The sequence below is a fragment of the Falco peregrinus genome, chromosome 15 (assembly GCF_023634155.1).
Source record: "Falco peregrinus isolate bFalPer1 chromosome 15, bFalPer1.pri, whole genome shotgun sequence".
Taxonomy (NCBI): domain Eukaryota; kingdom Metazoa; phylum Chordata; class Aves; order Falconiformes; family Falconidae; genus Falco; species Falco peregrinus.
This window is the reverse complement of record NC_073735.1, coordinates 944,675-966,059: the sequence shown is the minus strand read 5'-3', so window position 1 is coordinate 966,059 and position 21,385 is coordinate 944,675. Positions and strand designations below refer to the sequence as shown.

General features: G+C 40.2%; 1 protein-coding gene across 5 annotated transcripts in view; it reads left to right on the top strand.

Annotated features, from left to right (window-relative positions):
- ARHGEF12 (Rho guanine nucleotide exchange factor 12) overlaps positions 1 to 21,385 on the top strand; it is an 82,831-nt gene that overhangs the window by 16,656 nt on the left and 44,790 nt on the right. For 4 of the 5 annotated variants that reach the window (XM_055819496.1, XM_055819498.1, XM_013303765.3 and 1 more), the window contains exons 2-3: positions 19,244 to 19,267; positions 20,014 to 20,102. Coding sequence is in view for 2 of the 5 variants with exons in the window: in XM_013303765.3 (XP_013159219.2) it covers positions 19,244 to 19,267; positions 20,014 to 20,102 (113 nt within the window). In the remaining 3 variants the exon portion in view is untranslated. Of the gene's footprint in view, positions 1 to 2,933; positions 2,955 to 19,243; positions 19,268 to 20,013; positions 20,103 to 21,385 lie in introns of those variants that run through there. The other variant, XM_055819497.1, reaches the window with a different exon arrangement.

The following is a 21,385-nucleotide window of genomic DNA, read 5'->3' as shown; positions in this document are numbered from 1 at the left end:
AATGAAGCTCCATATATCCCATTTTCCTACGCCAGAAGTCAGCCCAGACAATGAGACTGAAAGAATTAGGGTTCTCTTTCATAAAGGATCTTTCACTTTTTGCTTTTACAGATAGGTATTTTTCTTTATTGCATCACAGATGTAGCAGACTTTACAGCTGTCTTTTAATCAGTTTCCATATTTGTACCAGAACTTTCTTATTTTAATAACTGTCTGTAAAAAATTGTTCAGTAGCATATTGTGTGTCACAGTGGAAAATGATGGGTCCTTCTGTAATTTTTTCTTGGGTTATCAGATACTTTATTTCAGTAATAGCTATTACTAGTAAATGCGTGCAATTAACAATTGTGCTTAAAGTTTTGACGACTTCACTATTTTCTTTTTTTGAAGTTGTTTTTTTTTTTTTTTCCCAAGCACTGCATTCTGCTTAGGGTTAATGCAGCCATGCATTAAAAACGGACAGATGTGATTCAGTCTTGTAGTGATTGACTCTGTAAAGTAGGTTGCCGGTCTAATCCTAACTTGTGCTGATACGTGCTTTTTAGTCAGCTGGCTGGAGCCTGGAAGGTGGGTTTTGTGCAGAGCAGAGCTAGAGGACTTGTATGGTGAATCATTCAGTGAGGTACATAATAAATTGGGTTGTATCACAAGCAGTAGAGAGCTGTTATATTTTCTTGTCCTCTACCCCTGCATTTGTGTTTTCTCAGCCTGCTCAGTTTATCAGTTTCTTTCATGTCTAAATCATCCTTTCCTCTGTGGGTAGTACTTCTCTGGAGCTTGTCCCACATTTGATTTGACCTCCTCTTGTTTCTTCTATGACAGTTTTCAATTTGAATTTTGCCTGGCACTCTACACGTGCTGTCTGTTGAGTTTCACATAGTGACTGCTAAAGCTGTCAACTAATAATGTACTTTAAAAATGGAGCTATTTTTTAGGGGGTTCTCATCTGGTATTTGGGATTCTAAAAGCATTTGGTTAACTCTTGTGTAGCAAAATGCTCTGAAACCCAAAAGCTTGCAGGTCTTTTGGCTTACTTGCATGTGCGTTGCTAGCACTCACTTTAACTTTCCTTCCCAAATATGTTGTGTAAGCCAAGTCTCTGTGACATGGTTTCTGTACCTCACGGGGTGCCATGCAGACTTCTCTTACTAATCTTTTAAAAGAGGAATTATGGTACTAATTTAAGATAGAGTGGCTTAGTACTGGTCAGATAATCTGGATAGTATTTCTACTTCGGCAATTGTTGATCTACTTTTTTACTGCAAAAATAATTTCCTGTTTCTGTACCTCGGTTTCCTATTTTTCAAACTAAGTTCCAGTGATTTAAGGAATGTTTCTAAGGACCTGAAATAATGAAGTGTTTGTATATGTGAAGCAGTGGTTTTGCAAAATTACTACTTTATCTGACGTAAGCTCTCTTTAAATTGTCTATTCTGACTTGCAGAGATTGCTAAGGGGAAGCTTCTGTATCTTTAACTTCCACTGACTATTATGTAATGCAACATACTTTGGATACTCAAATGAAATATTAACTCATTTGTTCATCAAGTTGTCTTCTGTTTTTCCATAAAGCATGGCCAAAGTAGGCAAACAGAAGATTTCTTAGTTGTATGCTGCTTGTGAGTTGTTGCTATTTCAGGCCAATAAAAGTACATGAAGATACGGAGGCTTCACAGTGCTGGGAAGGGGGTACGTACCCGCTGTGCTGTGTCGGTCTGCACAGCTCTGCGCAAGGCAGGAAGGAATTGCCTGCAGGCGATGGAACAAGTGTGTGGATGACAGCTGCAGGTCAGGCAACGTTTGGGTGCTGCTGCTGTCAGAAACTGCATTGAAGGATCAGTATCAGTTCTGTAAAGGCAGAAGGTCAAAGACCAAGATGTGTCTAAAGCAAAAATAAAATGGACGTCACTTGAATATAAGGCAGCATAGCAAAGAGGGGGGAAAAAAAAAAAAGGAAGAGTTTATAGTTCTCTTGACAAGAAAGAAGTATCATTGTGAATGAAATATGAGAGTTCTGACCTTTTTGTGGAGGGGAAAATAAAAAAGAAATTGGTCATACTTTTCTTAAAGTAAACTTTACTGGAGTTCAATGTCTCTAACATTTTTGTGACTTCTAGGTAGGTATCTACATTCTGAGTAAAGGCCCACTGTTTTTGTACTTGAAAACACTCAGATGTGTCTAAAAGATGCAGGTAATCTAGCGGACTCTGTATTCTTGCAGGATCTTGCTGAAATATGTCAGATTTCTTGCATATCTTCTTTCTGTACTTCTATATTTACAATCTCTTTCTCTCTCTCAGAAAAACCCCCAAACAAAACATAGCAGCCTTTTGCTAGTTCCTGTTCATTTGAGATGCATGGTATGGATTTTGTTGCTTTATATAAAAGATAGGAGGAATTAACATCCTGAGCCCACCAAATGAAAGAGGCAGGTTGAGGGTCAGTGCTCATAACATACGGATTTATAAAGTATTTAGATACTCTGATGGGGGATCTGGACAGCCCTTCTGCCTATCAGTTATGATTTTAGGGGCTAAGGAAGTGCATTGGCAAGCTTTTTGTATATTGATGTGATGTGTTGTAATGTTAGGGATTAATTGATTAAAAATGCATGTATCCATCTATCCCATATCCTGTGTCTGAACTAAATCCTTTTCCAAGAATAGGTTTCTTCATCCATGCCTCTTAGAACTTCCCAAAAATTGTGAGCGAGGTTCAGCCTCTTCAGCTAAGTTGCAAACAGGATGCTCAGTGTGTTGAAGCCTTAGGTTTTGTTACAGAAACTCAGCCAGCAGTGGTAGTGATCAGATGTGCAGCTCTTGCTGCTCCATGGATACTTTTTTTTTTTTTCCACAGGGGTGTGGACTCCATTCCTTGGGGACCATTTTGCTTCCGCTGTATGGAGCTCTGGGAAGCTGTTCTTTTCCCATGCCTGGCTCCTTATTGGGGTAAAGGTCTGTGAATTCACATAAATATTTACCATATCCCAGCCTGACCAGCTGAGAGCTGCTAATACTGTTATTGAACAAGAAGAGCATTGCTTATGTTGCTTGCAGGGTGTGTGGTTTGTGTACAGGCAAGCACTGAAGCATTCCTTAATCAATAGAGAGTGTGAGGGAGGGAGCAGGGACCAAAACTGCGGTTACTTGGCAAAGAATGATAGAACAAGGAGATATGAAAATTCTGGGAAATGAAACCTGAAATATACAGGCTTGTAACTTGTGTGGTATTTTAGCAGCTTTAACTTAATTGTCTTATGTTTTATTACACGTTTTCTAGAAGGACGAAGAAATGGGGCTAAATGAGGAGTTAGCTACTTATTCTTTTACCATCTTTCCTATGTTCTTAGGAGAGAGTTCTTTTTAAATGATGTGGAAAGTGGCATCTCTTGTCTATGTCTTCTTTCATTATCTTCCTTCTCTGCTGTTGTCCAGGACTGTAGAAATCCCTGTAGATTTAAAATAGTGATGCTACATTTACAGTTCTAGCCATATCTTGGCTATCTCTGATTTCTTCTAAAAAACTGGTTGCACCAGACTCTTTCTTGCTTTTTTTGATCAAAGATTTTTTTTTTTTCTCCTCCAAATTGTTTTCTTATGTCCTGTGGCTGAGAGAGTACTGAGGGAAGGAAATCTGGGAAATCAGAGTAGGAAGCAAGATATAAGCTTCCATTCCTGAATCTTTCTTGTTTTTACACTATTTCCTGGCAGCTGCATCAGTTTGTACTTGAAAGGAATTCATTGAGTTGCTTTTCCCCCAAAGCTGTAGATAAAATATAAATAAAAATTAATAATGTAAAATATTGTAAGTTTATTATGTGCTTAAGCAAAAAAACTACAGCCAACAATTAAGTCTTACATAACCGGTCTGTGTAGTTCTGCAGTGGTCATACTGGATCAGTTATTCCTATACTCTTCCCTATCCTAAGTAAGAAAGAGGACTTTGTCTAAAGTTGTGATGCATGCTGCCTTTGTGACATTTTGAGTCAGGGCTTAATAGGCTTCAAAAGGTGGTTGGCGCTTTAGGAAGCAATGTTTTTTCCGAAATTCAGTATTTCAGGAAAGAAGCAACCTGCAGAACTGGCCCCGTTTACTTACACCAGTCCATCGTATAGTTTTTACAGTGTAAAAGAAGCCTTAGACCAAGAAATGAACAAATTCAGTGTTGGCTGCAAGAGTTCGTTCTCATAATAGTTCTCCAAAAGTGCTGTTGCTGCGCCCTGTGCTTAAATCCTTTTTCTTTGATACTTTTCCTGATAGACTGAAATTTCACTTGGATTCTTCAAAGTGGTTTTGACTTTGTTATAACGAAGAGAAGGCTGCAATATCTATTTCTGAAGCTTTTAAGATTGTTTCATGGTAACAACACTTTTCTTTTCCCAAGTGTGGATGCCAATTAGAGAGTTTTTATGTTTAAGGGGATTGAAAATATGCCTTCCGAGATAAAGGCATGACACCTGCCTTCAAGCATATTCCTGTTGTATTTCTCCATTTCTTCATTGACCTGAATTATTTCAAGTTAAATATTTTACATGCAAATTTCAAAAAGCAAGCACTCTGCTCAGAGGAATTTCAGTTTTGCAAGGACATAATATGTATTACTCTGCAATGTTGTAGATACTTGTTCTTAGTGATTGTAAAGCAACTTACAGATCTTAAATGTGTGGTATTTCCCTGCAATAGGGAATGCATTGAAGGGAAAACTGAGGCACACAGCTAGGGAATGTGAATATCTGTGGAGGGGAGCAGATATTATATACTCTGACCATCCCTTCCAGGGTCTGCTTGTTGGAGTGCATTGTTTGGACCGCTGCAGTTGGTGAGAGAGTGCTCTGCGTAATGAAGGAAATGGGAAACAGCAAAAATTTTGTTTTAAGCAAAATATAGTTTACTAAAGTAAGGCATATTGGCCTGCTTGCATTGTTTCATCGACATGTCACTTAAGGGTAAGGAGCGTTAGGGAGAAGAATTAGGAAAGACTTGATTTTAAAATGTAATCCAGGTTTTAAAATGTCTCTGTTTTGACACCCTCATTTTCGTTAGCAGTGGCTGTTTGGTGCATGTGATTCTCATTCGGGCATGAACAAACTGGATATGAAGCTGTGCTCTGGGATTTGCAACGACTTTTCCCTCGCTTCCTTAACTCTTTGTGATTTCATGTTTGCTTAAAAAAAATGCCCGTTCATTTTTTTCTTTTTTCCTGTGTTTTGGGTCATATACCAGGACTCTGAAAGGAAGGGGTGCTAGCCTGTGAGTGTCGGAGCAGCTGGCTATGTACTGGATTTTTTTCTTTCCTCCGGTTACCATTTTCTTTTTGCGAGCTGACATTTTCTTTTCTGATTTGTGAAATTCCTAGAAAATGAGGAGCTGGGCAAATGTTTCAAAATACGAACCAATGAAATACAGCTTACTACTATTTAGAAAATGATAATGCATGCCACTGGAAAAGATAGAAGCATGGAAAATACATGCTCTGCCTGTGAAATTATTGCATACTTAAAACCATAGAGCAGATAGATGTAGGGGCAGGAGCTGATTTCTTTGGCTTCCTGTCTGCTGTGTAATTGTAGCCTTGATGCAGTTGTGGCTTGGAGATTATATTTGGTACCAGCATGCATTGGACTGGGCAGCGCAGCAGCTGCGGTGAGTGTAGTCTAAAAAATTTGGTCATGAAAACTGAGGAAATGCAAAAGAAAGTAACTACGATTCATGTGTTAAGTGGTTTGCTGCAGTTTCACCTTTTTAATAGGCTCCATGATTTGGGAAAAAAAGTGGAATTTAATTAAGAATGGTAATTCAAATCAAATTGCCAAAAATTATTTTGATTGAGTTAGACTGTTTTATGGCAAAGGCTAAAATCGAGATCTTGCTTTCTCTCGCATCCTGCTGTACGTGGTGGCTTGGATGCTTGTTAATGGAGAGCCAGGCATCGCACTGCCTGGGGCATAGTTAGAGCCCTGGGAAGATTTACATTAATCAAACACAAACAGACAGTGTAGCGTGAAGAAATTTCTATCCCGCTAGCAGTGCTCACAAACTTAATTAGGTTATTGGGGCAGAAAAAGAAAACAGCCCCTTCACCCTCCAATCCTTCTTCCCCAGGGCTTGACCAGTCATACAAGCTGTAAGAGCAGTAAGCTTATTGCCCCCCTGGTTTGACCTCCTAGTTTCTTTCTCTGGATGACAGAAAGAGGCATGATTTCATTCTCACCCTCTTTCCTGCCCTCTTCTCTTCTAAAACAATACAGAGGCTCTGCTTTTCTGAAACTGTGTGCATTTCAGGTGCCATGGTGGTTGGATGTTTTCAAAATGCCTGAAAACAAAATACACTACGTGGCACAGTGTGACCCTGTAAAAGGCTGAAAGTGGATTGAAGGAAAAAAAAATCTCACTGCCCTATGCCAAGTCTTTGTTCATGTGCCTCATGTGATGCAGCTTCTTTGATCAGTGATCTGATGTAATGACATGCATGCCCATATATATCTGTGTGTGTATATCTATATAAACCCACATATACATGCATACGTACATATACATAAATACATACAGAATTTACGTATCAGTGAAACATATACATAAATACATGTTTAAGTATATATTGTTCTGTCCCTCAGGACAGTTGGAAATGCTGAATTTTATAATCCTAGCTCTCCTCTGCTTTCTTGTTGCATGCCGTCTCTGTGGGATGTACGCGGATGCTGTTCTCTGTGTGTCCATTAGCAGTGCAGCGTTGGGCCACAGCTGATGGTGGTTGGGAGGAGGTGGGAGAGAAGAGGTGGAGTTTCTTCCCTTCCCTCAAGTGGTCAGTGAAACAATCAGGCAGATGCCTCTCAAGGATATCGGATAAGCGTAAAAAAGCCAGAAAGCTTCCAAGAGGTGTAGCTTGTGCTCCTCGGAGAGGACTTGGTCTCAGTGTACTCCCCCTGGAAATGGGCCTTTGGGATCTCCCTGTTCAGCTTACTTTGTGCTGTGAAACAGGTAATATCTGAGACTCTTTGTTCCTATTCTGTCATATATGAATATACTGGAAGTTGAGAAAATAGCTTCCTTGAATGCAGAGGGGGGAGAGAGGATTTTTCCTTTAATATCTGTTGGAAAAAGGGTGAGAGGGGAGGTTTTTCTCTTAGGTTATGGTTTTTGTTTGTAGGGTTTTTTTCCCCCCCCTCTTTTAATAGCTGCTATGCAAACCTTAGTTACTATTTTCTGTTTTCATTGTGAAAATGGCCAATTAAATATGCTTGCTGTGAAAATCTGTGCCTCAGTGTTTCAGCTCAAGAACAAAGGTTTTGACAGCTAGAAAAGATGCCTTAGATGCTGGCAGCACTACCTTCTTTCCATTTCCCAATGCTGAATTGCATACCAGCATGTTAGCAGAACCTCCTCATCAGCTTTTGCAGTCTGAAATGAATGTGATTTTTGATAAGCTGACATTTTATCCATGTCAATGTTAAATTAGATTTTGGTGTTCAAGAAACCATCTTTGAGTGTTTTGGGTGGGTTTTTTTTCTGAATACAGTTTTCACTGGCCGCCTTTTTTTTTTTTTGTGTCTTTTATTGTAAAGTCTTCTAAAAATGAAGCAAATTGCATCAGTAGAGGATAGTCACAATAATCATCCGGACAGTGCTGTTGGTGCAGAATTGAGGCAATGTTAATACAGTGACAGCCATCAGAGCACTGAGAGACTCCTCTCCATTTCCAATAGTTTCTGATAATATATGGCTATGAGGATTTGATGTAGAAGGGCTGTGAGATGCTCATCACTGCTGGGGAGATTTGGGTTTTACATATATACATACAAAAAAGGTTATATGTAAAAAGCTTTTTTGTCTGTGGTTTTTTGTTTTTGGTTGTGGGGTTTTTTTGGTTGCTTTATTTTATTTTATTTTATTTTTTTGTGAGTTGATATGCTGCAAAGTGGTTACTTAGTTACTTCCCTTTGTGGACAGATGCTCATTTTCCAGGAAGGCAGCACTGTAGGTGGCTCTGACATGAAGAGGTAACTGTCTGAAATACTGAGCAACAATCTGCAAGTTACTGCAAGCTCTGCTCTCAGCCTGGGTGAGAGCTGGCAGTTGTCACCATTGTGCCTGTATGGAGGAGGATGTACCAAGAACTGGTCTAAGTGATGTGGGTGGGGAAACAACTTAAAACTGGTATTGATATTTCTGATAGCTCAGTTATCTCTATCCCACTGCCACACATCTTGAGGAACTTTCCTTCCATCACCTCTTAGCAGCTGGTGGGTTTACTAAGTAAATGTTTTTTTCTTTCTTCTTGGATTTTTACGTATTTTAAGAGACCCAAGAGGAAAATACTCATACAAACATATTCAGAGGCCTACTAATATCAATGTACTTGATTTGTATGCACTTCTCAGGATCCTGAGCCTTTTTGCAAGTACCACGGCTTTGCTACTGTTTTTTTTTTTGTTTGTTTTTGTTTTTTTTTTTTTCTTTTCCTCTTCCATTTTATAGTAGAAGAAACTAGGCTTGGTGTTGCTGTGAAATCCTAATCCTGTGTTCTGCTCCAGTCCTTTACAGTTGGTCTTTCTGGATTTATCCTGTAATTTAGATGAAGAGGAAGATGAAATGTGAAGGAGCAAAGCATGCCGCGAATGCCTGTGCAAATTTTTTCACTTCTAGTGCAATGTATGCTATGTGCATCTTTTGTCTTGTGTTTTATAGGTGAGACCTCCTGCATTTCAGGGGAGAAATAATATGTTTGCATATCACAGAAGTCTCTCTGTTTTTCTTAGGCCATGTAAATAACTAAGATAGCTTTGACTTAAGTATGTGGTGTTGTTAATCTCTTTCTAGTTCAGTTTACATCACATTGTCAGAATATACAAAAAAGAAAAACTGACATGTATGGTTGAGAAACTTTCTGTGGATACTTTCAAAATATGAGTTAATGCTAGGATAGAAACCCTCTTGGGAAGTGTTGAAGCAAGTAAGCTGAAATATTCAGTTAGTTGCATATTTTTAATTTAGTCTCAAATAGTTTAGATTTCTATTGCCCTCAGTGTTTGCATCTACATGAGTAAAACTTCACCAGCAGAATTAGCTAGACTGGAAGCTGTGCAGGACTAAGAGCTAATAATAACACTATACAGGTTAAACAACAACGTGGTACTGATTTCTTGGTCCTCTCTGCACTACAGCTTTTGTTTGTAAAATTGTGTATACAGTTTTTCCCTGGTGTAAATTAGGCCACTGGGAGCCCTTTGCCTTTGGGTAGTTTAAGACGTACTAGCTGTAAATTAGTTTATTGCAGCTGGCAAATATTTAGAAGCTTTGCAAAGGTCGTAAGGGTGGATATTGTCTGCACATCCCATGTAGAATGGGTGTAGTTTGACCAAAGGTTCATAACTGGGTGGGAGAAAGAAAAGGCAAGGCTGAAAATGCTTTTTGGTTGAATGCTTAGCTTTGAACTGATAAATTCCTAGTTCTGATGAACAAGTAAGTCTTGGATTTGAGGTGTTGGCATTACATTTCTGGACCAGTAAATGCATGTTGACCTTTAAAACAAACTAATGAGAACTGAAGGAAAATGTGAATTAAGACAAAGTGCCTTTCTTGGAGCTAAATATTTTAGTCATGCTGACCTTAGTTATTGTGTGTTGTACAGTAGGTCAGACAAACTGATAGTGCCTTTTGAATATATAAATCCATCGGTGAAGGTGTTGCTGAGCTATGTACTTCTGCTAATGTGTTCAAATTGTGGTAACATCTATATCAAGATAAATCTCCAGTGATGTATTAAGTCAGGCATGAGTTCATAATGCTGAAGAGCAGAACAACAACTTAGCCTTGTTGTTTTTTTTAAAACATCTTTTGAAAGACATGCTGGAGGAATAGTAAATATGTCTTAATGTGGATACTTTCTTACTGGTATCTAGCTAGCACCCGAGCTGTATTTATTAGTTACAAGCTACAGAGGTGTGGTGTTCCTGTGCCAGGCAACTGTACTCACTTACTCACCAGAAATGTGAACTCTGGGCCAAATATTCAAATACGGCTCTGAACCTTGTACGTATATTTGCAGGACTTAAAACTGGGTAATTGGAGTTTGTGTTACAGTATTTTGAAAGCTACATTTCCAGTTGTGTTACATGCACCATGTTTTTTTCTCCTCCCTTTCTAATTGCTGTCTTCTGCTGTTTTTAAGAACTGTTTCCACACTAGTCTTGTTGCTGGTTCATAACAACCACAAGCCAGGTATGGCATTAATAAGGAGCTAGGCTGTGTGCCTAATGAAATGCAAAAACTGCTTGACACGCTGGGGCAACGCGAGTGATCTCCAAGCCCTTATGCGTGCGTTGGGTGAGAGCACATCCCATGGTGGCTGATGGCTTTAGGTTTCTATGGTTGGTTTAGGAAAATAAAATTGGCTGGCGCAGCGCTCTTGTTCTTTTGTCTCTTGCTTTGATTTTTGTGCATCTAACTAGAAAGCTTTTCCAGACGCCGTGTAGGAGGAGTGAGTGGTGGTGGGGAGGCGGGGAGTAGGGCTGCTTCCATTGAGCCAGTTCTGTATTGCAATTATTGGCAAGCAAAGCAAACATTTCATTTCCCCGTAATTAACTCCAGTTTAGGGAGGCAGGTTAATTTTGACTGCCACGCCCTGTCTGCGCAAGAAACCTTGTTGCTTTATTTGATCCTTTTGCAGAGGAGCAGTTCGTGGGCAAAGGGATTTAAAATGCTTTTCAGAAAAGAAAACTGGAGAAAAGAAGCAGAACATACTTGTTCTGCACTTACCCGCCCGGCAGACAGCTGAAGCTCAGGGTGCCAAGATGATACGAAAATGTGGAGAAAAGAGCTATTTTGGAGCTCCTCTAGTACGGCCAAACCATGCATATTTCAGCTGCTTTTCCTTGCTTCAGGGAAGCTTGAGCTCTCCATGCCTGGGAATAGTTGTCTATAGCCTACTTCAAAATAAATAAGTGAGAAAACTGGGTCATAACTTCTGAGATCATGAGGCTTGACCTTGCTCCTCCTCTACCTGGTCAGTTCTATTAAGTGGGTCATGCAATAAAAGCTTGCGACGAACAAATCGTGGACATTCCTTCTCTGCAGTGCTCTAAAGTTTTGTTTAAATTTTTGTTATGGTAACATTTTTTGAAGGTCATCTTAGAAGAATACTTGGCCTTTTTCAGTATTTCTGGTGTTTAATTCATCTAATTTTTTCCATTTCAAAGATGTTAATTTTTCTTTCCCAGAGGTGGAAACTGATGGATTTAGTAACTTGTAACCAGTCACGTTGGGAAACTGGTAGGAAATCACCTGTGATTTGGCAGCCTCTGTTCTTCGTCGGTTTCTGAACAGAGTTGATTCCGGTTTTGAATTGCGTTGCTTGGGCAAACTGCATCCCTGTTGCTTGAATCTTGCTGTTAGGCTGAATCTAAAAGTAGCGTTGGGGAAACATGAGCAACTTGGTTTATTTATCTTCTCTTCCACTGCCCCTCTCCCCAGTTTTAGTTTGTCTGCTTCTACTCCACTGTAGATATATTAAACAATAGGTGTCCTTGTCTTAAAAGGCTGTAACTTCAGGCCCTGTAGATGGGAAGCTGATGCTTCTGAGCCTTGGAAGTCAGTCAGGAGTGGAAGAACAGTACTGGCTGCTGAAAATGTCTCTGTCCCCTCCCCTTTGTAGAGTTTCTGCGGGGACTAAAAGTTCTTGCAGGGTCCTGGCTTCGGCAGCAGAGCAGCACAAAGGCCACATTGAGAAAAGCTGCTGGGGAAGCCCTCCTTCCTTGCCTGCCCTGTAAATGCAGTTCTTTCTCCATGAAAAGCCCTGACATCAGCTCTTGGAAAAATCCAAGTGCTTGTGTCATGGAAAATAGCAGAGGCACTTGCTTGGGCTGGGACTGAATGACTGAACTGTGGATGAAACTTCTCTAGAGATGCGTTTCTTCTACCCTTTCCAAACGGTACTGTTCGTAGAGAAATCTAAACCCTTCCCATCTGAAAGTTTTACAGTGAAGGGGTGCTAAGGAAAGAACTACAGTTGACTATAGTATATTCAAAGTACCCTGCTTGTTGTTTTTAATTTATTTTTATTTTGTCTGTTTTAGCAGTGTGTAGATCCTTTTAGAGCTGTTCACATCTATCTGCAAAGGAGTATTTCCCAGAGAGAGCAATGTTCATTTGGAGGGACGTACTACCTGTATCATCGGGAAATTCCATGTACCTCCAAAATCTCCGTGTTCCTGTAATCCATTCCATGAAGATTTATCTTTGTGTTCTGTTTTTCTTTCATCTTTTTAAACTGGGGTTTTTTTTTCTCTTTTTTAGCTCCCTTCTCATGCTGCTGTCTTCTCTCCACCCTCTTGATGAAACCCTCACCCAGAATAAATCTCTGGTTAACTGCAAGAATGAAAGATATATCTTTATATAGATACATATTTTTTTTAAAGCTCAAAGAGGAAACATCCCTGTGATGGAAAGGTGCTTTCGCTAGCACCAGTGGAATGTTCTTTCCCTGTAGAAATACCTTCCTCTTAACTCCTGACCTTCTCGTCTTAAAGACGATCAGAAGCCTGCTAGCTTTCTAGACTTGTGAAAAGGCATATTTTTTTTCCCTTTATTTTTATAAAATTTGGCTTAATCTAGTTTAAGTGCTTAATGCTGTCAGTTGCCATGGTGCTGGTCCTTTGCGTTGATGCTTATACTGATCCATTAAGAAGTATGTTGATGGGCTGTATTGGCTATTCTGTGTTTTCTAACCTAAAAGGAAGATTGAATGACACTTTCTAGTTAAGGTTAGAAACATTGGTGGGCCAGAAAAACAATACAACATTGACTAGGTTGGAGGTACTCACTGATGCTTCATTAGGGCAAATCCAACACTGAAGTTGTTGGGAATGTTTAGAAGGTGGAGAGCTGTGTGGAGTCAACGCAGAAGATACTGGCTATATGGGCTCTCCAGTTGCTTCACTAAACTTCCTATGTGCCTTCCAGAAGGCAGTGACTAGGCTTTTTCACAAAGCTGTTGGTAATCTAAAGCTAATAATGCCACAGACAGTTCTTCCATGAGTCATTGCGTCAGCTGTGGTTGCTGCCTTGGACTCCTACAAAAATAACATGGAAACTTTTTATTGCATAGCTCGGTTTTGCCTCCTTGTGCACTTGCTACAAGTTCATAAGATCTGTCTGTAGGCTCTGACAGCGTCCCGGGTTCCATGCTGTTTGGGTCCCTTCTTCAGCCTGGCTGCTTTTCTGCACCTTGCGTCCCAGTCTGTTGTCACCAGTATGCAGTGTGGGTTTTTTGAGGAAGAAAACTCTGGCTTCCTGAGCTTATGTACTTTGATATGGGGAGAAGATGACACTGCATAAAGCTGCTCTGTAAGTGGGTTTATGTTAAGGTAAATAGACTTGATGTGTTGAATCAGTGTTGTCCACAGAATAGCTGATGTGGTTACACTGTAGTTTGTGGGCAGTATAGTGAAATGGCAGACTTTTCTGTCTGTGTTTTTTCTTGGTTGCTTATAGCTGCCCACTTGCTGCATCTGTGTTTCTCTCTATCCGCCTGTCATGTGCTATCTCATCAGTTCCTTTTACTCACCCACTGTCCTATACAGAACATGGCTACCCCTTTTTGTTGTGACAGAAGGACTGCCTTTAGATCTATATTAAGGTCACATTGGTACTGCTGTTGTTCAGGTCATGTCAGCAGTCTCCCATAATACCTTTCCCAGGGCTTTTTATAAGCCCTGCAAAAAACTGCTCTGGTGGATATCTGTGTCTGCAAACTGGGAAAGCAAACTGACTGGTTTGGTTGTTTGTTTTTTTTTTAGTTCCTGTCTCTTTCAAGATGAAACTCTGCGAATTATCTGCAGAATGGCATTTAAGATGTCCATGCTTACTGTACTTTCAAGGCGCTTACTGTACTTTCAAGACACTTACTGAAACCTGCTAGATTTAGACAGATGTAGCCTTTTTCTGACTGCTGTCAGTGCAAGCCCAACCAGGGTGTTGAAAATGAAGCTTAATAGGTACTGAAGGAGTTGTATGCACTAGATGCACTAAAAATAATCATGAAATTCTTCAGTGATTTTTTTAACTGACACCCAAGAACAGACTTCAGGTTTTCCAGTTGTAGGATCTGTTTGGGTATGTATGAGCAAGAGGAGAGTACAATCCAGCTCAGCATTCCAGGAGTGTGGCTGCTAGTTACACAACTTGCTTTTTCACCAAAATGCACGGAGGTGGTGCTGGCAGAAGGCATCTAATGCTTCTCCTTGATTTAATTGGTGAAAACCTCCTGAAGTAGGATGATGTAATTTTAAATAGGCATAGTTTGGCGTTTTTACTAGGAGGGCAGGTCGAACTTTGAGTTAACCTTTGGTTTTCCTCTTCTCTTTCTAATATGTGAAAAAGATGAATGAGTGAACCTGTAGTATTTCTGATCTCTCCTGCGCTGGGGATGGTCAGGTGTCTTTGCTGCTGCTCTTGCAAAGTTACGAGTTCTGAAAGAGGGTTTGCCTGTAACAAAAGCAGTATCTTATTTAAATGAAACTAATAAAGCAATGAAGAAGCTTCTAATGCAACTGTTCATCTTCTAATTAAAAATTAGTTCTGTCAAGCAAGCAGTTTTTGGCTGTTCTCTTTTGTATGGGTTTCACAATATTTCTTACTCATCTCGGCACAAGTTGTAGTAATTTATACTTGCATCGTGCAAACACACACACAAGCTTAATTTCAGGCATGTGAATAGTCCTGCTGAAGTAAATGGAACTGAAGTTAGGCACATGAATAAGTATTTCCAAGGTTGGGGCCCTTGTCTGAATCTAAATATTTTTGTCTTTGATCAGTTTTTGAGATAGCAGATACTTGAATTCTGGTAATATTTTAGTATGGGAGGAAAAAAAACCCAACATGGTTATCTGAATGCAGTGCTATTTATGGTCAGCTATATTTTCAATCTCCTGGGCTAGAATGGAATGCTTTGTACTGTTGGAGGCTGGGAATCCTTCTTGCTCTGGTGTGTTTTGACACATTAGGTCTTAAAACTATCTTTTTCTGTCTTGGCTTTGAGGTAGTTACTAGGCGTTGGTCCAGTACTGAATGGTGCATGCATGTGTAAGCTAACTTGGAGAAGTATAATTTTTAATCCACAGTGTTACCAGGTGTATTTTTTCTCACTTGGCTTTACAGTAAATAGATTTTCCTAATGCAGCATGACTAAGAAGACATACTTTTAGTAATTTGATGCATTTAAATTACTTAAATTATTTTTTAAAAACAAAATGTGACTTGGCATTTAATTGTTCCTGGTATTTGGGAGAGTGGAACAACTTGTTTGAAAATGTGCTGATGTTCATCAGTTATCAGACAAAATGTCTACAGGGTTTTATCGTGTAGCCTAAATTTGCCAGCTAGATTTGGAATTAAATCTCCATCTGTTAACCGCACCCTGCTGTGCCTTCAGTTTGCATGGTGTTTACAATAGTAGGTGAAATACATTTTATATGATTATATATAGTGCTGAATACTCTTAACACAGGGGATTTTCAGTACTACTGTCAAACTTAATGCTATTTCAAAGTGAAGATGAGTTTCACTGAGATTAATACTTGCTGGATAAATTCATGGGAGCTCTTCAGTGTTCATTGATTATACTCCACTTAGCTACTTTTACTTGGGTTTCTGCTGTAGTATGCAAGTGACATAGGGTTTGGGGACTGGAGAACATCTTCAGCAAATCAAGACATGCTAGGTACTGCTCAGGTAGGAGGCTGGGAAAAGAGGAGGAACTTCTATATGAAGTGCTCGCCAGAGTGTGACTGGCAAGGATGTTAATCGCAGCTGTAGTCTTCACACAGCTGACTGGTCCGTCTCTGTTTCTTGTGATTTCATAACTCGGTGGCCTGGAACCATTTCAGGTCTGGGAGGGGAGTTTTCCCGGGGGGTGTGCATGTGTGTGCTGGGGAGCTTTACCTCCAGCCTAGCTGGACAAAGCCCATCCTCTTCCTACTCCACTGGTTTTATGGAATACCTCCGAGGTGAAGCAAGTGCAGGGGGGCCCTGGAGCTCCCTCAGCCTCACTGAACGTGCTGCGTGTGCCTGCGAGGCTGTGCTGCTGTGACAGTGGCCTGCTGCCTGCCCTGGTTCCCCACCACGTCCCTCCCTCCCTGCCCGCTTCGGAGAATAAAGAAACGCAGGACGCTGGCGGGCGGCCAAGGGGCTCCGAAGTTTCCGGGAGCGGCTCCCGGCCTGCTCCGCAGCCGCGCTCCATGCGGCCTGCCCAGGGCGCGGGGCAGGGGGAGCAAGCCCTGCCACCCCAGGCCTGGGCTCGGCTGTCCCGCCGTGGGTGCTGGCATGCATTGGGGTGCTGGGGACCCTTGGGCAGCCCTGAGCATCTGCCGAGTGCCCAGCCTGCCGCTGTGAGGGGGTGACAGCCTCGGAGTGGGAGACATTAGCTCCCACTCAGCGGGGCTGCTGTGTGCACCCCGAACCTCAAAGCACAGGAGAAATTCCTGATGATTTTGCAGACAAAACCTCTGTGTTCTCCTAAATAATGAATGTCAGTGGTCTACGTATAAGTAGAAAGGTTTCACACAACTTTCTAGATCTCTGGGATAGAGCATTTGCACTTCATCCTTGAACAGATAATAATTAGCTCTAAACCAATGAAAAAGGTACAACTTTATTTTGTCCATAAACAGTTTCTTTTGCTGGAGCATGAGCCTGGACCTGCTGGTCACCCAGGAAACAGGATAAAGTTTTGGGATAACGTTATTTCACTTAAATTCTTCATTAAAATATTTTCTAGTAGTGTTAGGATTCTTAAATGCAGCTCAAAAGTTCAAGTGCATCAGGTAAAAATGTGGGATAATTCACCTTAACTGTTTTTTTCCTGCCTTTGGAGGGACGATGGGTTGTCTTTCCCCAGGATCCTTTTTCTCCGTTTCTGCTTTTCAGTGAAATACTTGATTACTGCTGCATGTGTTTATGGTGTTCAGACAGGGTCAGGCTGGCCTGAGGTGACTTTTGTCATCTTTGCTTTGGGATTCAGGTTGTCTTGCACAAAGTAGTTCCTTACTGGTTGAGATCCGTAAGTGGGAGGACTGGATTCTGGAGAGGTCTGGCTTTGCAGGTGGAGCAGAATGAGGAGAGGCTTGGTTAGCTGCACATTTCTTATTTGAATCTGAGTGGATTTCCCAGGCTTCTAGGATTAAAATATTGTGCTTTCTGGGGAGAGGAGGAAAAAAGACTGTTGCTTCTTATGCACTCTATATGCAGCCTTTTCTCTTCAGTTAATTAACTTATGTGCAGCTTTACCCATAGATTCCTAAGGCTTATGCAATCAAGGGACCTATCTACCCCCTTAATTTTGAAAGCGGTTGTTGTATTTCAGCTAAATTTGATGCTGTTATCTAAAAGATTGCATGTGTCTTGATGTGTATAATTAATTTTGGTAATAGACAACATTTTAATCTCACTTGCATAATGTGTCATCAGCTGTTTGTTTCAGAGTTGCCATATTAGTGCATGCTTGCATAGGGGATTGGCATGTGTGAGCTGGCCAGCATTTTGGGTGTATACGCGTTCAATGGAATACCTATTATTCAAAGTGAGGGATTAAGTTGACTACTTCTGCTGTGTATCCAGTTATGTTTTTCAGGTAATGGGAGGGAGTTACTGTAGCTTTAAGACTGTGTGGTATTTCTGGCTGGGCCACTTTACGTGTAGTTATCGAGGAAAAGGGAATAGGTGAATAGGTGACAAGGTGCCTCTCCTTTGGAGAAAGAAGCTTAAAACATGAGGGGGGGGTGTTGGGCAGCTGTCTTGGTGGTGCTCGAGGAATCTCTTGTAGTGCTCGGAGAGAATGGTTTGGTTCTGCGCGTTGGACCCGTTTGGTTGAACAAGCTCAGTTTGGTCTGTCCTGCACTGTATCCCTCCTTGGGACTGTCCTGCACTGTAATGCAGATGTGCCATGCCCTTTACCAAATAGGTCTGCTTAAAGCTAAATTTAAGATAATAATAATAATAATAATAATAAATAAAAGGTTGATTTGTTTAATGCCCTGTTAACTTCCATGGTATTAGCCTTTTACTTGAATCTCTTCTCTGCCTCCATCTCATCCTTACCCCATTACTACTTGGAAAACCTGTATAAATTGGAGAAACTGAATGCAATAAGGGTAACTGTTATGTATATGGGTGAAATTATCAGCTGTAATAATTGCAGTTGTCTTCATTTAGAGCAAAAAGTGACTTATGCTTTTCTTGTACATACACACACAGCTCTAAATGTCTGTATTGCTTTCTAGCAAAAGGATCTAAAAACATTTAACAAGGTAGGAATGGAGCTAAACTAACAAATTCTGAGAATAAAATGGTTCTGGTTTATTTAGTAGAAGTTGGTACCTTAAGCTAGATGGCATACACCTTACTCTGTCATTTTTCTGCAGCAATTCAAGGGAAAAAATCCTGGTTTCCTAAGTCCCGCACCTTTTCCTTACTTAAAAAAAAAAAAAAAAGCATATACACTTCTTCCTCCCTTTAACTTCAGGTTTGTGTTACCTGTTATCTGTATGCCCCAGTAATAATATTTGGAATAGTTAATATAATTTCAATTTAACTTTACTCTGTTGTGCTTGTCTCAAAGATGGTGAGTTCGTACAGTTTCATGAAAATAGTTAGAGATGTTTTTAACTTTACTCTGTTGTGCTTGTCTCAAAGATGGTGAGTTCGTACAGTTTCATGAAAATAGTTAGAGATGTTCTCAGGAGGAGGTGTCAGCATGAGCTCCTGTATTACTAGATATTGCAGAACCCACATGGGAAGGAGATAGCTGGAATGTTTCAGCTATAGGAGAATTTTCAGTTAGAGTTTGGACCTTCGTTGGGTACCAGGTACTCGGTCCATCAGCAGGACAGAGTCAAGCTACATTAAGTTTTAGTGTATGGAGCTAGTTGTTAGGAGAGGAAGGTGACCCATGAACTATTATACTGTACTAGGAAAGAAAGAGCTACTAGATACTGCATTTGAGAGAACAGGTTTCTGCGTCTGTTCTTGGTTCTGTTTGAAATCTTAAGAATATTGATAATAATTCTTCCCCTAGTTGAATCAGCTGTAAATGGACTAATAATTGGCTGAAATAGAAGAACACCAAAAAAGACATTCTCTTGTAAAAGTATTATGGAAGTGTAAAATAACTGTATTTAAGCACTAATGTTGATATCAAACATAATATTGAGAAACAAAGAGTTCATTAAACTTATCTTCTTTCTTCTTTTCAGGTTTCCTCTCAAAAAACCTACAAGGTGAGTTACTGAAGTTTGACTGCTTATCTGTATTGCAAATTATGACACAGCATTTTTGAAGGAGGAATGCCTTTAAAAGGAAAAAAAATGTACAAACACAGATAGCAATGCCCATTACAGATGTGAGGAAATTAAGATCCAGACTGGGCCAGGGTGTCAAAAATGTAGTTGGTGGTATACTTCAAGTGCATGGCATAGTGTTACTGTTTGCATTTCTATTACGTATGCTGGTGGGTCTCATCTTACGTGAGATTTGAGATGGTCAGAGAATGTGACACTGTGTTGGTGCATGAGGTACAGGTGCTTCCTTTGTGGGGTGGGGGGGTGCTATTCTAAATCTTTAATTTTTGCATACTAAAGGTATTTGAAGGTTTAATGGGAGAGGAGGTGGAGTTAAGATGTCATGAGTTTTATTCAGTTTTATGTAGCTTAAATTTAATTTGCTTTTAAAAGAAAACATGGCCTGGTGTTGAATGATAAAGAGAATGCACTTGCTGTTACTAATTTTGAAGGTTAATGAGACAGTTTCTAGAACATTGGATACCCTTCCAAAGATTCTGAGGGAGATCATTTTTCCACCTGAATTCAGTCTGGGAATAAATTTTTTAAGTGAACTCAATGCGTATGTTTTTATCTAAATCCCTTGTTAGCAGACAGAACTAGCTAAGGTTGTTCCTGAGAGCCTTACCAGTTAGGCAGTGCTGCTGTGGTGCAGTAGTCAGGATCCTCTCTTTGGTTTGACACAGACACGGCAGCATTCTGAGCAGAGAGTCTCCAGCTGACAAGAAACAGAAGGTTGAGCGCTGCAGTAGTACACACGACTTTGATCCGACAGGTAAAGTTCTAAAACGTCATAGGTGAAAATTTCTAGACTTCAAAAAGTAGCGGGGATTGAAATAAAAATGATTTTAATGTGTTAACAAATGCGGTTTTCAGAGTTGGGCTGTTCCACAATTGCAAAGCTGTTTTGAAGCATGTGGGCATTGAAATGAATACGGCCTTGCTTTTAAACGTGCTCGTCTACAAAGCAGCTGTTAACTGTGCAAGAATAAACTTAGATTAGTGGTATCAATGAGTAATTCTAACTACTTCCTCTTTCAGAAAAGTCAGTCTGAAATTTCAGTAGGCAAATACTGTAATTAGTTGTGAGTAGTTCTTTTGGCTGTTTTAGTTGAAGTGTGAAATTGGAAATGTTACAGGCTTGACTAGGGCTTGATATTCCTGGTTGGTTTGATTTTGGTTTGGTTTGGTTTTTGAGCCTTAGTGGATTTTGATCCATCTCTGTCACTTGTAAAGTGAATTTGTACTTTCCAATGTGATATATTGTAAGATAAAAGTCTATTTTTAAAGGATATGCTATCCTATTTTTTTTTAACCTTCCAAAAGGTTAAGTTAGGGTCAATTTGGTAAGCCTGTCACAGTGCTGTCTTGGAAATTACAATGCACGCAGGGAGTCTTCACTCTGTCTCTGAAACACTAACCTGTAGACTACTGTGTATGTTCATGAAGTGCATGACAGGCTCTTGTCTGAGCCTCTTGGCCCCATGCAATGTAAGTTTTTCATGTCTGTGTATTCTGCTGTTTAGCCCAGTCTTTTCCCTGGGGCTTGTAGAAGACGTGAGAGTTGAATGTAAGGGTGGTAGAACTTGGCGGAATGTTTTTTACACAAGACATTTGAAGTGACATTTATAAACCACCCTGATCGTTAATGCTTTATGCCACTAGATCCATGACTCCTTCCTAGTGTGCACAAAATAAATAAAAATGGGCTTTTAATGTCAGGTAAAAAAAATCCTATACAGGAGAAAACCTGAATTAGCGCTTCTCTTTTCCTTTGTCCTTGGGAGTAGGTAATGTAAAATTATTTCAGGTTGGGGTAGGTCAGGAGAGGTCTCAGTCTGTGAACCTGCTTTGTAGAAGGAATTTGTTTTCTTCAGAAGCAAACTTCAGGAATCCTCTAATCTTAATTTGATGAAAGTCATTGCAATTTTGAGAGATGTTACTTGACACCACTGTTATGATGCTAGTGATCTGGTCTGATAGATGAACTCTGTACTGCAGCTTTCATAAAATTCTTTTCTTTTTAAGGGGTAAATTCAGAATGCTGAACTACTATGC